Raw genomic sequence first — 18,950 nt, 5'->3', positions numbered from 1 at the left:
GTCTTGACTCTTTGTGACCCCATGAATCGCAGCACGCCAGGCCTCCCTGTCCATCACCAACTCCCAGAGTTCACTCAGACTCACGTCCATCGAGTCAGTGATGCCATCCAGCCATCTTATCCTCTGTCGTCCCCTTCTCCTCCTGCCCCCAATCCCTCCCAGCATCAGAGTCTTACAAATAAGTAATATATGTATATAAGTAATAGGTTACCTAAAGCAATGTGTGCATAAGATTAGTAATCTAAAGCGATCAGTAATGATTTGTGCTAACAAAAAAATTATGATGAGGTAGAAATTTACTATTTGGGATCTTTCCATGAGCTGGCAGAATAATTATTGTAGGACCATTTCTTTTTTTTCTTTTGATGGTGTCTGGAAATATGCCTGACTATATTTAATGCTTCTTTAGTACTTTTTATCTTTCAATTAGAACAACAAGTTAAAATAATTATCCCTATCTTAGCTAAGCTGATGAACCAAGTCATCTGTAGGTGGGCCTCCATTTTCATACATGACATTTGGAAGGCCAGCTCTTCTACATGTTTTGTATTAACATCTTTAAACCTCTCTTCATACACCAGATTCAGTTTTTCATATATCACCTGACATACATTTTGATGACAGTTTATGCTAGGATGAAAGGGAACTGAATGGTCGACTCACTGGCAGAGTGTACCAACAGTATTTAAAACTGAAGACCACCTATATTAGAAGGTAGATAGTTATAATTCTAGTGACATTATAACTCTAGTGGAGTTTTGTGATTTAATTTTAATCTGTTTACATGCTTTTTTTGTCAGTGGGTAGATGCTTTGACCAGTTGAATTAAGTAAAGATTTCCCTAGAAAAGAAATATATTGGCATTAGTTTTTCAATTTTAGAATGTGGGTATATTTCTCATTCTTTCTTTTTTTAAAGAGTCAACGCAGACTGTCCAGGCTCTGCAGTATTCAACTGCTGATGGTCCACTAACAGCAAGCAAAGATTTAGAAATAAAAAGCTTAAAAGAAGAAATTGAAAAACTAAGGAAACAAGTAAGAGGTAAATTCCTGATTCATTATTAATTCAGTTTAGTAGATATTTTTAAGTGTTTTATTCACACACAAAAAAACATTTATTGAGTACCTGTTATGTGTTAAGTGATGTGAGCTGTATGCCAGTGAGGGAAAAGCAAACAAGAATGGCTCTGCTGTCAAGGAGCTCATGTTTTGGTCTTGGAAAAAGATAAAGAAATAGTTTTTTGCAGTACGTCGACAAAGGTCAGAAGATAAACACAGGTACATGGAGAGTGCACAAAGAGGAGCACCTTACCCAGATTTAAGTGAAAAAACATGACTTTTGGGGAGGACCTATTAGTTTGGAATAATTAGTGGAAACTTGTCTGGCAAAGCATTTAAATGAGTGGTTCATTTTTCAGTGTATTGCTGAAGTTAATTGAAATTAATTATGATAATTGTTGATATGCCTATTATATCTATTCATCATTTATTCCATTCAATAAATATTTATGTACTAGGCATTATTTTATGTTCTTGGGATGCAGTACTAAACAAACCAATAAAAATTCTTACTGGAGTGAAGGGCAAACACGAGACATGAAACAGTAACTATGCACCTTTGTGAATGATATGGTATGTTGCAAGCTGATAAGTGCTTACAAATAGAGGAGAATAAGGAGAGTGGGTCTAAAGTCTAAGATGATAAGTTTTATTGTTTTAAATAGGGTAGTCCACATGAGCAAAATATTGAAAAAGGTAAAGGGGATTAACCAGACAGTTAAATGGGAAACACATGATCCGAGAAGACAGCTCAACCAGTGCAAAATCCCTACAGTCAAAACTATGCCTTGTGAGTTCAAATTAAACGTAAGAAGACAGTGTGGCTAGAGCAGAATGAGGAAGCAGGTGGAATGGGTGGAGATGAGGATAGAGAAATAAAGAGCTGAGGAGGGCTCATTGCCTGATCAATGGAGTCTTACTGACTGTTCCGTCTTTGGTTTGTTCTGTGAGTGAACCTTTTGCAGGATTTAAAGGTATCACATGATCTCAGTAAGTATAGGGAGAGAAAGAGAGAGTAGAGGGAAGAAAAAAGATACTGTTTTAGCTAGGAAAGTCAGACCTCTCTAGAAAAGTGGTTTTAGGCCAAAACAAGTAAAGAAAAGAAGGAATCTGACAGTGTCTTTTATAAAAAGGACTATTTAAAATAAAATATTAAGACACAAGGAGACTTAAAATTTGAGCATAATTTATGCTGTTCTCTTTTTTTAAGTAGCTCTTTTAAGAAAAATATTTTCATCAAATTTCTGTAGATTTTTCTTTCTAAAAATGAATAAGATTTGGAATATTATAAATAGAAAAATTTACTTTGATGTCAACACCGAAACATTATGTAGCACTTAGTATATTTAAGTTTTATGGCACTAAAAAAGCAGTGGAACACAAGGCACCAGATAGTATGGTTACTAAGGTGTCTTCAAAGAGGTGATACGGATTTGGAAAACTTGTTTACATGGACCTATCTCACTAATGGGCTTCCCTGATGGCTCAGATGGTAAAGAATCCGCCTGCAACTCGGGAGATCTGGGTTCAATCCCTGGGTTGGGAAGATCCCCTGGAGGAGGGCACAGCAACCCACTCTAGTATTCTTAGCTGGAGAATCCCCATGGAGGAGCCTGGCGGGCTACAGTCCATGGGGTGGGAAGAGTCGGACACGACTGAGCGATTAAGCACAGCACAGCGCATCTCACTAATATGTTCTGGGAGGGTTTTTTGGTTTTGTTTTTGTTTTTAAGATTCCTTGGGGTTTTCTTTGCTGACCATTATGCAGCTGCAAATATGAACAATTTTCTTTTGCCCTTTCTGATCTGGGTGCTTTTTCTTTTCTTATCTTACTGGCTAGAACTTGTAGCACTTTGTTGCAGAAGAGTGGTGAGAACAGATGTCCTGGTTTTCTTTCCTTAGGGGGAAAGCATTAAGTCTTTCACCTTTAAGTGTAATATTAGCTGTAGAATTTTTATAGATACTCTTTATCAAGCTTTTTATATTATAGAAACTCTCCTCTATTTCTACATTTCTAAGGGTTTTTCATGAATAGATATTGAACTTTGTCAAATATATTTTTTGCATTGATTGATATAAGCATGTGTTTTTTCCCTTAGTTAACCTTATACTATGGTGAATTAAATCGGTTGATTTTGAAATATTAAATCAACTTTATATTCCTGGAATGTATATCCCTGGTCATGGTGTATATTTATTTTTATAAATTAATTCTATTTTCAATATTGTGTTAAGGATTTTTTTAATCTGTATACATGAGAGATACTGGTCTTTGTTGTGTTTTTTCTCCTTTTTTGTATTACCTTTTTCTGAGTTTTTAGTTTGCTTTTCCTTTTTTGTTTTTTTTAAATATGATTGACATGTAACATTATGTTAGTTTCAGATGTACAACATAACAATTCAGTATTTGTATATGTTGTGAAATATTCACCTTAGTAAGTTTAGTTCACTTCCATCACCATACATAGTCTCAATTTTCTTTTTTTTGTGTGTGATGAGGACTTATAAGATCTATTCTGTTATTAACTTTGAAATATACAGTATGGTATTATTTACTGTAGACACCAGTGTTTTACATTACATCCCCAGTGTTTATGTATTATATAACTGGAAGTTTGTATCTTTTGACCATCTTCCCTCCTTTAATATACCCTGCACCCCGTCTCTTAGAACCACCAGTATTCTTTATATCCATGAGTTCGGTTTGGTGGTGTTGTTTTAGATTCCAACTATAAGTGAGATTTTACCGTATTTGTCTTTCTCTGTCTGATTTCAGTTAGCATAATGTGCTCAAGGTCCAATTCATATTGTCACAAATGGCAAAATTTCTTTTATTTTTTTATAACTGAAAAATATTCTGTTACACACACACACACACACACATTTTATCAATTCATCCATCAGTGGGCACTTAGCTTGCTTCTGTGTCTTGGCTACTTTAAATAATGCTGTAATGAATATGAGAGTGCACACATCTTTTTAAGTCAGTGTTTTTGTTTCATTCTGATAAATACCAGAAGTAGTGTTGCTGGATCATATGGTAGTTCTGTTTTTAATTTTTTGAAGCCTCTCCATACTGTTTACTGTAGTAGGAGCCCCAATTTACATTTCCACCAGTACTGCAAAAGGGTTCCTTTTTTTCCACATCTTTGCCAACACTTTTTATTTCTTATCTTTTAGATGACAGCCATTCTGACAGGTGTGAGATAATGTTTCACTGTGGTTTGATTTACATTTCCCTGATAATTGGTAATGTTGAACACCTTTTCATGTTGGCTGTCTGTATGTCTTTTTTTAGAAAAATGTCTCTAGCTCCTCTACCCCTTTTTGGATGGGATTATTTGTCTCTATTAACTTGTTGACCTTAAAAATAAAAGTCAGTTATTTTTCCAGAAAAAATAATGGGTTTACTTGGGAATATCAGAGAATTGCAATAGGGCAAGCAAGCCACAGCAAAATCCATAGCCAAGTCTAACAAAGTAGAGGAACATTATTTTATAGAGAAAAATGAGAAAGTTGAGAAAGATTGTTTTGAATGAAAGTTCATTGGGGAAAAGTGAGAGTTTAGGGTGATGATGGTTTCTCATTGGCTGAGTTCCTGGGGTAGTTGATTTTTTGTACGAGATGTGATATACTGTCTTTCCCGTTGGGGCCTGTAATTGATGCTTTGTCTATAATTGACAGTTCTTTCTGTAATTGATGTAGAGAGGTCTGTGTTGAGTTTCCCCCGTCTGGCCTCCCAACTCCATTTTAGTGAGGCTTCTATTGATTTTCACAGATACTTTGTCAGATATTTGATTTGCAAACATTTTCTCCCATCCTGTATGTTGCTTTTTAATTTTGTTTATGGTTTCCTTTGCTGTGCAGAAGCTTTCTAGTTTGATGTAGTCTCATTTATTGATTTTTGCTTTTGGCTGTGGTGTCAGCGTAATTGTTGTATTGCTGGCCTCGTAAAATGAGTTTGAGAGTACTCCCTCTTTTATTTTTTGAAAGAGTTTAAGAAGAACTGACATTGACTCTTATTAAAGTGTCTGGTAGAACTCACCAGTAAAGTCATCAAGCCCTAGATTTTTCTTTGTCGGGACAACTTTGATTACTAATTCAGTATTCTTACTCTAGTTGCTTAACCTGTAAAGCTAGGTGTCCTGAGTTTTGTTTTGTTTTGCTGTGTTTAATGCTGTGAACTTCCTTCTTAGAATTGCTTTTGCTGCATTCCATAAGTTTTGATATATTTTTTATATTTTCATTTGTTTCCAGATTTTTTTTGAAGTTCCGCTTTTAATTTCTTTTTGACCCACTGGTTACTCAGGAATGTGTTACTTTCCACATTTTTGTGAATTTTTCCAGTTTTTCTCTTTAGTAATTTCTAGTGCCATATTTTGTGGTTGGAAAAATTCCTTGGTATGATTTCAGTCTTTCTAAATTTGTTAAGACTTGTTTTGTAACCTAACTTGATGTACCCTGAAGAAATGTTCCAGTGTTTGAGAAGACTGTATGTGTGCTGCTGTTGGTTGGAATTTTTTGGTTAGGTCCTAGTGGTCTGAAATATAAGCCATGTCCAGTGTTTCCTCATTGATTTTCTGTCTGGATAGTGTATCCATGGTTGAAAGTAGAGCACTGAAGTCCCCTACTGTTATTGTATTGTTGTCTATTTCTCCCTTCAGATCTATTGCATTTGCTTAATATATTTAGGCACTACAATACTGGGGTTATAGAAATTTATAATTATTGTATCCTGTTGATGAGTTGACCCCTTTATTATTATATAATAACCTTTTTCGTTTCTTGTTACTATTTTTTACTTATCTTCCATTTTGTCTGATAAAAGTGTGGCTACCCTTGTTCTCTGTTGGTTTCCATTTGCATGGAATACCTTTTTCCATTCCTGCATTTTGAGCCTATGTGTGTCTCATAGGCAGCAGGTAGTTGGGTATTGGTTTTTTATCCATTCAGTCACTTGAGGTCTTTATTGGAGAATGTGATCCATTTATATCTAAAGTAATTATTGAGTAGGTATGGATTTACTAATGTCATCTTATGTTTTCTGACAATTTTATAGTTCCTTTGTTCCAGGCTTCCTCTCTTATTGACTTCATTTGTTACTGTTGTTGCTCAGTTGTGTCCAGCTCTTTGTGACCCCATGGACTACAGCATGCCAGGCTTCCCTGTCCTTCACCATCTCCCAGAGTGTGCTCAAGCTCATGTACATTGAGTCAGTGATGCCATCCAGCCATCTCATGCTCTGTCATCCCCTTCTCCTGCCATCAATCTTTCCCAGCATCAGGGTCTTTTCCAATGAGTCAGTTCTTCACATCAGGTGGCCAGAGTATTGGAGCTTCAGCTTCAGCATCAGTCCTTGCAATGAATATTCAGAGTTGATTTCCTTTAGAATTGACTGGTTTGATCTCTTTACTGTCCAAGGGACTCTCAAGAGTCTTCTCCAGAACCACAGTTCAAAACCATCAGTTCTTTGGCGCTCAGTGAATTGATGATTTTTCCATAGTGGTGCTTTGATTTCCTTCTCTTTCTCTTTTGTGTAGCTCCTGAAGATTTTTGCTTTGTGATTTCCATAAGGCATGCATAAAATATCATATTACAATCTATTTTATGTTGATGACAGCTACTTATTCTCTCGGTTTATTATTTAATTGTTTTAATTATTTCCTCTTCAGCTATTTTAGAAGCACATCAGACAAGGTTATGTTTTCTTAAACTATGAAATATAATTTAGAAAACTTAAGGTGAGAAAAAAATTCCATTGTATTTACCCATATTTTTATATGATGCTCTTCTTCCTGATATTGTTGAATTCCTTGTTTTGTTGTTTGCTTTCTATTTAGAGACTTTAACTATTTTTTAAAGGAAGGTCTGCTACCAACAAATTCTCTTCGTTTTTCTTTATCAAAGAATGTCCTGATTTTCCCTTTATTCCTAAAAAATATTTTTGCTGGACATAGTCTATATTGTAAGTTTTCTAGCTTTTTTGTTTGTTTGTTTAAGCATCTGAAAAATACCATACTGCTTCCTCTAGGTTTCATGTTTTCTGAGGAGACATTCACTGTCATTCTGAGTATTTTTTTCCCCTTTACACAAGGTGTTTTTCTCTTGACTGCTTGCACAGTTTTTCTTTTTCTTTAGTTTTCTTGTGTTTAATGATGTGTTTGGGCATGAATTTCTTTGGGTTTGTTCTATTTTGTGTTTGTTCTTCTTGAATCTTTAGGTTTATCAGTCTTGCCAAATTTCAGAATTTTTTAGACTATTTCTCTAAGTACTTTTACAGACCTGCCTACTTTCTCTTCTTCTGAGACTCTGATGACACAGGTGTAAGATCTTTTGTTAATCATCCCACAGCTCCCAGAGGTTCTGTTCATTTTTTTTATTTTATTTTATTTTATTTTTTTCCTGTTATTCAGATTGGCCAATTTCTGTTGTTTTATCTTCAAGTTCACGGACACCTTTGACACCTCCCCTGTGCTGCAGAATCCACCTGTCAAGATTTTTATTTTATTAATGTCTAAAATTTCCATTTTGTTCTTTAACCTTCCATTTCTTTGCTGAGATTTTTTTGTCTTTGCTCTGGTCTTCTGTTTATTCATTTGTTTCAAATATGTGTATAATTGCTTATTGAAGCATTTTTATCATAGATGTGTTAATATCTTATCAGATTATTCTAACATCTTTGTTAAATATTTTGGTGTCAGCATCCATTGATTTTCTTTTCTTATTCAAATTGAGATTTTTCTAGTTCTTGGTAGGATGAGTGGTTTTGATTAATGACAGCAGATCTTATTTAACCTTCTACGTTAGCTGGCTTTTCTGGACACCACTCCAGCAATGGAGAGGAGGTTACCATCTCCTTATTGCCAGGTGGAGGTAGAAATCCAGTTTCCCCACCTGGCCTCCTTTGACACCCAATGAAGGGCTCCTTGTTATTCCTGGAAGGGAATGGAAGTTCCAGCCCACTGCCTAATACTATGATAGGGGTGGCCTTATTACTGCTGGGCGATGGTGAAAGCTCTTTTCTGATGGCACCCCAATAGGGAGAAGGGGAAGATCGTCATTACTGCTGGGTCGGGGGTGGACATCCTGGTTCTCCCTGTAGTTTTCACTGACACTTGTGTGAAAAGAGGCTTGTTACCAGCCAAGGTGGTTGAAAATCCTGCTCTCCCTTCTCTACTTACCCTCAGGTGTGTTTGGGCACATACCCAATTGGAAATTGGATTGGGAATTTAGCTCCTCACTTGTCCCTGGCTGACGTATGACATAGGTGGGCATGGGGCCCCAGTGCTTTCTGTTGTGTTTAACTTGAGCAGAGTGGTTATTTTCTAAAACTTTCCTGTCTTGCTAGTTTGCCCCTTACTTGGTTCTTTGGCTACAAAGAGTAACCTTTGGGCCTTTATTCTCTGTTTCTGTTAGAATTTCTGGGTTGCTGGTTTCTTCAGCTCTGAGTCTATGAAATAAGAACCAAAAAGAAAAGCCAGAGAACTTAGCACTGTGTAGTTTCAGTGTCCTGACACACTGTGAAACTTCACCACCACCAATTTTTTTTTAATTTGTATATTGCTTTACTTCCCTCACCTCTCTACTAGACCGTAAGCTCCTTGAAAACAGTGACTTTGAGTATTGTATTCTTTGATATATTGAAGTGCCTGTAATAGTGCTTGGCACATAAAAATCCCTAAATCAATATTTGTTGATGACTGAGTAAATAAATGACTAAATGAAATCTCATTCTTGGAAATTTCTGACCACTTCCTAATGTGTGTTCCTGCATTGTATCTTTATAGGCAATTTCCAACATGCTTACATCCCTTACCTGCAAATAAATGGTCCCTGGAATTACCCAACTGGGGAAATTGATGGCCGTTAAATTATTGGTTGACTAATGTCCTTCCTTTATTCCTAACTTCTCTTTAAGTTCAGTGCTTATAGGACTATTCTCATTATTTTGGAATATAATCAGTGAAAAAGGCTATATCCCTTTTAGTATTCTTCCTTTCCAAGCACTTTTTTCTTGATCATGTGTTACTCTCAGTGATACTCTCAATTTTATTCCATCTCTGAAATATCATTCATTCGTTTTTTTAAAACCTTTTTGGAGAAGGAAATGGCAACCCACTCGAGTACTCTTGCCTGGAAAATCCTATGGGCTACAGTCCATGGAGTCACAAAGGGTTGGACACAACTGGGCGACTTTTTTTTGGTGGTGGTAAGAAAATACATAAGATAAAAATGGCCATCTTAACCATTTTTAAATGTACAGTCAGTAACATTAAGCACATTCACAATGCTGTGCAACCATCGACGCCATCCATCTCCAAAACCTTCCATTATCTCAAACTGAAACACTTGATCCATTAAACAGTAACTCCTGTTCCTGCCACCCACTAATACCTGGCATCCACCATTCTACTTTCTGTTCCTTTGAATTTGACTACTTTGGGAAACTCATATAAATAGAATCATCAAATATTTGTCCTTTTGTGACTGACTTATTTCACTTAGTGTAGTATATTCAAGATTTATCCATGTTACAGCATGTGTCATAATTTCCTCCCTTAATATGATATTCCACAGTATGTGTATGCCACATTTTGTTTATCCATCTATTTACCGATGGACCCCTTGGGCTGCTTCCACCTTTTGTTTATTGTGAATTATACTGCTGTGAAGATGAGTGTACAAATATCTGTACAAAGTCTTTTTTGGGTGTATAATAAGCAGAATTCCTGAATTACATGCTAATTATGTGTTTGATTTTTTAGGAATTGCCATACAGTGGCTATACCACTTACATTCTTGCCAGCAACATTTATTCTTTCTTAATTCAGTCCATAGACATACGTGTTGAGTTGCTTCTGTATACCAAAAATTACACTAGATACTAGAGGCATAGTGGTAAAATTGAGGTTAGATATGTCTCATTCATAATTGTATCCAAGCTGTCTTAAATAGTTTGCTGATTTAAAGAGCAAGAGATAAAACAAGTGGGCCCCTGAGGACCGGCCTGATGAATAGTCCTTGAGGCTCTAGTCCTGGCTTGAAAGGAAAATAAGTGTCCAGGTCACCTTCAATCTCTTGTGCCTCTACATACCTCATAAGCAAGATCTTTATTACTCAACATTAATGTTTTTCTCTTTTTTTTTCCCTATGTGTTACCCAGTATTTTTAAACTCCTAAAAAAATTGAATACACTTATAATTATTTGCATTTTTTTTTGTATTTGCTTTCCTCATCGCACTTCAAACTCTTAAGTAGGACAGTTTCCTGATACCATATAACAGACACACAATATATATTGACCATATACAGACAAAAATTCATATTTTCATTTAGTATTTTTATATGAAAAATAAAGGTATGTTTTCTAAATAAAACATCTGTTGTGACCTATAATGTGCTTTATATCCCCATACTTTTTATTGCCTCAAAGTTGGTGGTATGTGCCGCTGACCCCGCCGGTGTACTACCGTCTGTGTCTCCAACTCTAAAATGCCCTTGCCCTTCCTCTGTCTCCCTATATCCATTTTCTCCTTCTTTTCTGTGTGTGTCACTCTCTCACACACACACACACAAACACACAAATACATGTACATAGTGTCCTACATTATGTAAGTTGAGGAGAAAAATAGTGAATGGGGGGGAAGATAATACGGAGCTCTTTTCCTTCATCGTGGTTTAGAAGTAAAATCTCTTCACATCAGAAGAGTTACCAGTTATTTGAGGAAATAAGACCACAATAGAAAAGCTGTGACACCACTTTTACGTATCAGAAAGAGGTGCTTTGTGCTGCCCGCCTTTGTCTGCCTCCAGTTTGAGCCCCTCTGCAGACTGTCGTGCTCCTCCGTGAGCGCTGCTTTGTGTGTGCTTAGTCGCTCAGTGGCGTCCGCCCCTGTGGACCCCACTGTACTGTAGTCCGCCAGCAACGCCTTAGTCATGCCTGTCTTTTACTTCCTCTGTCATCCATGTAACCTGCCCCACAATTTGTAATTGATTTTCTGCTTTTTAAAGAGCGTTGCTCTTGTCTTCCTATCGCCTTCAAGACAGAGACCATCTTTTATATTGAGATATACTACACAGTGCAAAGAAAATTGCTGTGTATTTTGCCCTCATTTAATCCTTGAGTTTCAGGATTCTACTCGCATCAGTGACTTAAGAACGTTTTGGTTGGTATGAGCTAATCTCACTCCCCTAGTATTGCTTTTCTCTTTATTCACTAAAACTGATTTTAAATAACTTCATCTAAATGTTTTGACTAAATCAAGTTGACATATATTTAATAGATATTTTTGTTAATCTTTAAGGATTTCTTTCAAAATTTTAATTGAATTAACTTTGTTGTAGTGAAAGTGAAGGTCCTTCTGCCTGAGCCGTTTTACAATAGTTGGCCAAAGTTCAGTATGTTCTGGACTTTTCTTGGTTTTTTTTTTCCCTTTGGGGCAATATAAATTTCTGTGTATTCCAAATTACAGGTACTATACTTCTCTCCATATTAGAGGATTTTATAAATAATTGGGTAGGTTTGTCTTTTCCAATGTCTTTATCTAGTGCATTTCCTTATGTACTTCTCATAATTTACCTGATGTTTAAATGAATATTTTTAATTCTTTAGGCATTTCTGAAGTGTCTGAAATATGAATCATGAAAATCTGACATGTATTTTGTATATCTCCTTAACAGCTTCATTGTAAAACTTCTAACATGAAATGTCTGGGATAAAACTAAAATTTAACCTGTATTGAAATAAAACAATAAAAATATCCTTAAAGAGTATAGACATGGTCACATTTAATACACTTTGCTGTAAAGGTTATATGATACAGACATTTTATGAAATACTGATTATTTTTTTGTTTCTAACGAAGAGCAGTTTTGATAAATGAATGACTCAATAATTTACAAAAGATTTTAGCATGCTAGGGAAGAGCTTTTCAAGGTAGAAGAAAGAAGTGAGCATTCTCAGAAGGCATTGCTAAATGTACCATGCTTCTACTCTAGATTGATATAGCTTACCCATAAAATTTGATTAAAATGACCCCAAAAATGACAGAAATAAGCTGTCACATACTAAATTGTGACTCCAAGTTATTGGAAATAACTAAATTGATACCTACTTCAGAAATTGTTAAAATTCTAAAAATGCTGAAAACTTAAAATAACAAAAAAAGATGTTTGAAAGAAATTAGTATAAACAAAAAAATTCCCACATAAACTGAAATTTGAAAAAAATGATAAAATGTAATTTTCTGAATATAAATCTGTGATCTTTAAGGTTAAACATCCATTGATATTCTCTATTGTTCTTCAAGGAAAACATTTATTAAGACAAAATGAAAATAATTAAATGTAACTTTGCAGATATTTTCAAAATTGCCAAAAACTGTGCTATCTATAAATGTATTTAGACTTCATAATACCTAATATAGATAAGCTTTTAATAAATCTAAGGAATCAGAACCAGTTAGTTTGTAAATTTGTGAATACATTTAGCTGACTTCTTGACTTCAGGACTTTCTATGCAAATGAAATACTCTTCAACAGGATTCTTCATTTATTGAAAACATCAAATTCAGCAATGCCCAATGCTTTGTGCATTTATTCCCGACCTTTAATTTGCAAATGAGCCACCTGGGAATCTTGTTAAATATAGATTCTGATTCATTAGGTTTGATGTGGGGCCTGAGATTCTGCATTTCTAATAGGCTCCCAGAGGATGCTAATGCTACTTGTGTGGAGTTGACACTCAAAGTAACAAGGTTGTAAAGAATAGAAAATATCTAGAACAAAATTAACAATGAATGTGCTTAGATTTCTGTTTTCACTGGCTTTAATTCTTTGATTTGCTAATTTACTTTTAATGTCAGGGATATTTTATATCAACTTATTAAATTTTATGTAAGCATATATTAACATTAATAATTTTATTTTTAAAATAACTCTTTTGAACTGATAATGGTTAAATATTTTTAATTGCATTACCTTTTTAGTTGGAGAGTTGATGTAAGATTGGTGGGCTGTAGTTGACTCTGATCCTCATTTAGCAATGTCACTTTAGGCAAGTTACTCAACTCCCTGAGCCTATTTCAAATATTTACTTGTAGAAATCAGAGTTTATTCTTTCACCACTAGTGAAACCAAGCAGGGTGATTTGGAGCATCATACTGTAATTCGAGGATTATCAACAGAAGAATGCTAACTAATAGTTGAGGAAAATGTACCTGTTTTGTTTGATTGATTGTGTTCTTTTTTGTAAGTTTTAAGTTTTTAATTGGTTCTGAAGTTACTATTTTTTGAAAGTATGGCCTTTTTTCTAATAAATATGTAAGATTTTTGCACATAAATTTTGTGCAAAATCTTTGCACATGAAATTTACTCTTCATACTGGCATTACCTAATCACCATCTTTACAGTGAACTGATAAGCATTTAATTGTCATGAGTCAGTGACATGTGGTGTCAGTAAGCTAAATACCAATTTCAAGATACTTAATTTACTTGGTTTAGAGCAACTCAGTGATAGTTTTTGAAGATTTATTGTAAATAGTTGGTGTTGAGTGTTTGTCTTTATGCAAATAGTAAATGAAACATTGTCTCCTATTTTTAGAATCAAGTCACTTGGAACAGCAACTTGAAGAAGCTAATTCTGTGAGGCGAGAATTAGATGATGCTTTTAGACAAATCAAGGCTTATGAAAAACAAATCAAGACATTACAACAAGAAAGGGAAGAATTAAATAAGGTAAAAATATATAGACAGATTGATAAAGTCTTTTCTGAATTCTTAATCTTAATTCTTAATATTAATTACATTAGTAAATTTTTATGTTTTGCTTGAATCACTTTCAAACAGTGTTTGGTACAAATTCATTTATATTTATGGTCAGTTTAATAATATTTGTAATTTATAGCAGAGGTCCTATTTGTTTTAATAATATTATTTTATTAGTGGTTATTATTCAGACAAGGCAATGGCACCCCACTCCAGTACTCTTGCCTGGAAAATCCCATGGACGGAGGAGCCTTGTAGGCTGCAGTCCATGGGGCCGCTAAGAGTCAGACTCGACTGAGCGGCTTCACTTTCACTTTTCACTTTCATGCATTGGAGAAGGAAATGGCAACCCACTCCAGTGTTCTTGCCTGGAGAATCCCAGGGATGGGGCAGCCTGGTGGGCTGCCGTCTGTGGGGTCGCACAGAGTCGGACACGACTGAGGCGACTTAGCAGCAATGGTTATTATTATGTATTTAAAGGTAGGATTACTCAGCCAAACTTAGTTAACATAATAAGGATGAGCATCTGATATCTAGATTTATGGTTACTTTGCCAATTTTTAATAAGTTTTGATATTAAAAATCCTTTAGTATATTCTGAGAAGACGGTAGTGCTAAAATGAAATACATATTGATAAAGAATTTTAAATGATTTGTCTGATACCCTACAGGCAGCAGATATTCTTTTTAAAATTTTTTTCATTTGAGGCATATACAAAATAAATGTAACATTATATATATAAATATACATATATATAAAGTTATAATGTTATATAGTATTATATAAGTTTTGATATAAATAATAGATAAACCTAACATCTAACTTAAGAAATAGACCATTACCTATTTTATGGCATAGCCCTGGGTAGTCATTTCCTTCCCTTTCTCTCCACTTCCCTCATAATGTTTTGAATTTTATGTTAATCATTCTTTTAGTTAAAAAAATTTTATCACATATTCAGTTCAGTTCAGTCGCTCAGTCGTGTCCGACTCTTTGCAACCCCATGGATCGCAGCACACCAGGCCTCCCTGTCCATCACCAACTCCTGGAGGTCACTCAAACTCATGTCCATCGAGTTGGTGATGCCATCCAGCCATCTCATCCTCTGTCATCCCCTTCTCCTCCTGCCCCCAATCCTTCCCAGCATCAGGGTCTTTTCGAATGAGTCAACTCCTCGAATGAGGTGGCCAAAGTACTGGAGTTTCAGCTTTAGCATCATTCCTTCCAAAGAACACCCAGGGCTGATCTCCTTTAGAATGGACTGGTTGGATCTCCTTGCAGTCCAAGGGACTCTCAAGAGTCTTCTCCAACACCACAGTTCAAAAGCATCAATTCTTCGGTGCTCAGCCTTCTTCACAGTCCAACTCTCACATCCATACATGACCACTGGAAAAACCATAGCCTTGACTAGATGGACCTTTGTTGGCAAAGGAATGTCTCTGCTTTTCAGTACGCTATCTAGGTTGGTCATAACTTTTCTTCCAAGGAGCAAGCGTCTTTTAATTTCATGGCTGCAGTCACCATCTGCAGTGATTTTGGAGCCCAAAAAAATAAAGTCAGACACTGTTTCCACTGTTTCCCCATCTATTTCCTATGAAGTGATGGGACCATGATCTGAGTTTTCTGAATGTTGAGCTCAAAACAGTATATTAGTGTTGCTTGTTTTTAAGCTTATAAAATATTGTAATTCATCAATATAACTGTTGATTATTCACTTAGTTGCTATAAAATACACTATTATTTCAAAACCCACAATTTACTTATCTAATTTTTTGTTTGCAGGCATTTAGGTTGCTTATAATTGATAACTACTATAAATGATGTTGCTGTGAACATTCTTGAACATATATCCAGATACACATGCAGACACACACACACAAGCACAAATAGAATAATTGGGTCATAGGCAATGCAGATATTCTATTTTTTATAATGTCAAATCATTTTCCACTGGTTGTACCAATTTATACTCCCACCAGTAGTGCATAGGAATTTTTATATTCAGCATTGCTTCATATTGTTAGAAATGTTATTTTTGAAAAACCTAATCTAAATTGACATTTTAGGTCTAAAATGATATTTTAGTATGGCCTTAATTTGCATTCTTTAATTACTAACGAGGTCGAGTAACTCCACACATGTCCTTTTATCATTTGTATTTCTTATTTTGTGAAATACCTCTTAATATCCTTCATACATTTTTCTGTTGGGTTGTTTGTCTTTTCCTTATTGGTCTGTAAGAATTCTTGAAATTCTCTGGCACGCTAATCTTCTGTCGATTATATATGTTACAGAAGTCTCCCAGCTAGTGGCTTGTCTTTTCATTTTCTTTATAGGATCCTTTGAATAGCAAAAAGTTTTTAGTCTTAAAGTAGTGAAATTCATCAATCTTTATTTTTATGATTATTGCATTTGCTGGCTTATCTAAGAAGTCTGAGGTAAAAAAACAATTCTCCTAAAATTTTATCTTGACCTTTTATAAGTTTGGTCTTCATACGTAAGTTTTTAATGCATCAGATATTTACTTTTGTGTATCATATGAGATAAGGATCCACTTTCACTTTTTCCCATATAGCTAGCCAGCTGTTCATTTATTATATAAGCCCTCCTTCCTTCAGTGATGTGCAGTATCACCTCTCTCATATATTAAATTTCCATTTATTCAACTCTCTAGTCCTTGAAGGCTGTGATGGGATTTTATTTAAAATTGCATTAAATCTATATAGAACAATTTCAGGAGAATTGACACCATTATAATATTGAGTCTTTAAGTTCTTATCCATTATATATTAATATCACTCTAAATGCTCACAGGATTTCAAGAGCAAGGCAAGATTATTATCGTTTGCATTCAGAAAGAAAACTCAAGGAGAAGGAGTCCCAAAAAACTGAATGAGGGTGCTTATACAGAGGAGAGAGGCAGATGCTTGCCCTCTATCTCTACCCACCTTTCTGAGGGTCTCCTTGGAAACCTAAAGAGAAGAATCTAGGACCCTTTGAAATATAAATGAGTCACTCCAGTGAAAAGATAAGTCCGACTCTCCAGCTCTAAAAAGAGGGCGTCTCCTTGGTTCTAGCTCTTATCTCTCTCAGCCCCTCCTTGAAATGTAAACACCTAAGTCCAGGAGATAAATCTCTTTGCAGTTTTCTCACTGTCTAAATTAGTCATAAAGACTTGCTCATGTCCTAAGTTTCAGTAAAATTTGCTTAGAAAGGCCTAACAAAAGGCCTGTACAAAAATATAAAATTATTTAATCCACAAACTTTGTATATCTGTGTATCTTTAAAGTATTTTAAAATGTTTCTCCATAAAATTCTGTGCAGGTCTTGTTTGCCTCTCCTTAAATTTATTATCCTAAGTTTTCATATATTAAATTGTGAAAAGAAAGTGTTAGTTGCTCCTTCATGTCCAAGTCTTTGCGACCCCATGGACTGTACTCCATCAAGCTCCTCTGTCCATGGGATTTTCCAAGCAAGAATGCTGGATTGGGTTGCTATGCCCTTCTCCAGGAATCTTCCTGACGCAGGGATCAAACTTGGGTCTCCTGCATTACAGGCAGAGTCTTCACCATCTGAGCCACCGTTGAAGTCCCCAGTAAATTGTACCTTTAAATTTTTACTTTCTTACTGATTCTGTCCTAGCAACATTCCTAAACTCTTACTGTAGTAATATATTTGAGATTCTTTAAGGTTTTATAAAATAATGACAATTTTGTTTGTTTTTTTTTTACTGTTTTTTCTTTCCTTGTCTTACTGTATAAGCTAGGACCGCAAATACAACATTCAATAGGGGTGATGATAGCAGCCATCCCTGTCTTATTCCTAATTTCAAGAAAATACCTTTACTATTTTATCATTAATAATAATGTTTTCTCTAAGTTTTTGGTGAAGGTTATCTTCTTTTCTTATTTTGCTAATCATTTTGATCAAAAGGGTATTGAATTTATTAAATGTGCTTTTTTTGCACAGTACTGCAACAGATTTCTAGGAATTTGTTAATATCTATTGATGGAATTATATAATTGTTCTCCTTTAATCAATTGGTTTTCTGACTTATGTTTGTAGACTTTTTCTAATGTTAAAACATTTTTACTCTTCTGGGTTAAAACTGTATCACCCATATATTGTCTGCTAAATATTAATATGATAATACAGGTAGCAGTTATGTTGTATCTGTTCTAATAGTACTGTTTTAAGTGCTTTATATATATATTAGATCATTTAATCTTTTACAGAACCCTATGATTTAGGTATTGGTAGTAGTAGCAGCAGCAGCAGTAGTTATAGTATTTATGTAAATAGTGAGATCCCACACAAAGAAGCTTAAGTACATTTGTTCAAGATCATAGAGCTAGAAAGTGGGGAAACTGGAATTTCAACACAGGGAGTTGAGTTCCAGAGTTCATGTTTATCCACTTTATATATCACTGAACTTATTTGCTAATGTCATTTTTTTAGGATTTTTTTAAATTTGTTTTCTTTAATAAGGAAACAAACCATCTTTCTTTTTTTTTTAAATATATATAAAGATTATACTGGTCTCATATAATTCACTGAGTAGCACTGCCTCTTTTTCTGTTCTCTAGAAAAGTTTGTATAAGAGAAACATTTTGATCCTTGAAACACTGGGAATCATCTGTAAAACCATCTGAGTCTAGAGATTTCTTTCACGCTGAGGGGATGAGGAAATTTTGTTAGCTATTGGTTTGGTTACTTTAATTGTTGTAGAACTATTCAGGCATATTTAGGCATTCTATTTCTTCTTGAAACAGTTTTGATAAATTTAGTTTTGTAGGAATTTGTTCATTTCACAAGTTGAAAAGTTTATTGGCATAAAATGTTTCATTGTATCCTTTTACCTTTTTTCGATTTCTTCTAGATTTGTGATTATATCCTCTTATTTTTTTCACTTCTAAATGCTCTATAAAATTGTTTTATAAACAACTTCAATAGTCTTTTTGCCTGATCATTTTAGTCTTTTGTCATTTTTCTATTTTTATAATTTCCTTTCATTTCTTCATTTTATATATAGCAATATATTAGTATCTGATGATTCTAATATCCAAATACATTGGGGTTTATTTTTATTGTTTGTAATGTTTGCTTATAGTTGTTTGTCCTTTG

At 34.7% G+C, this 18,950-nt stretch overlaps 1 protein-coding gene across 11 annotated transcripts in view; it reads left to right on the top strand.

Moving 5' to 3' along the window:
• The window catches only part of CDC42BPA (CDC42 binding protein kinase alpha), a 297,280-nt gene that overhangs the window by 177,047 nt on the left and 101,283 nt on the right, over positions 1 to 18,950 (top strand). For all 11 annotated transcript variants that reach the window (XM_061382427.1, XM_061382422.1, XM_061382424.1 and 8 more), the window contains exons 11-12: positions 919 to 1,041; positions 13,662 to 13,795. In XM_061382427.1, the coding sequence (XP_061238411.1) occupies positions 919 to 1,041; positions 13,662 to 13,795 (257 nt within the window). The remainder of the gene's footprint in view (positions 1 to 918; positions 1,042 to 13,661; positions 13,796 to 18,950) is intronic.

The sequence above is a fragment of the Bos javanicus genome, chromosome 16 (genome assembly GCF_032452875.1).
Source record: "Bos javanicus breed banteng chromosome 16, ARS-OSU_banteng_1.0, whole genome shotgun sequence".
Taxonomy (NCBI): Eukaryota; Metazoa; Chordata; class Mammalia; order Artiodactyla; family Bovidae; genus Bos; species Bos javanicus.
Note: the sequence above shows the minus strand (reverse complement) of the source record. Positions and strands in the feature narration are given on the sequence as shown.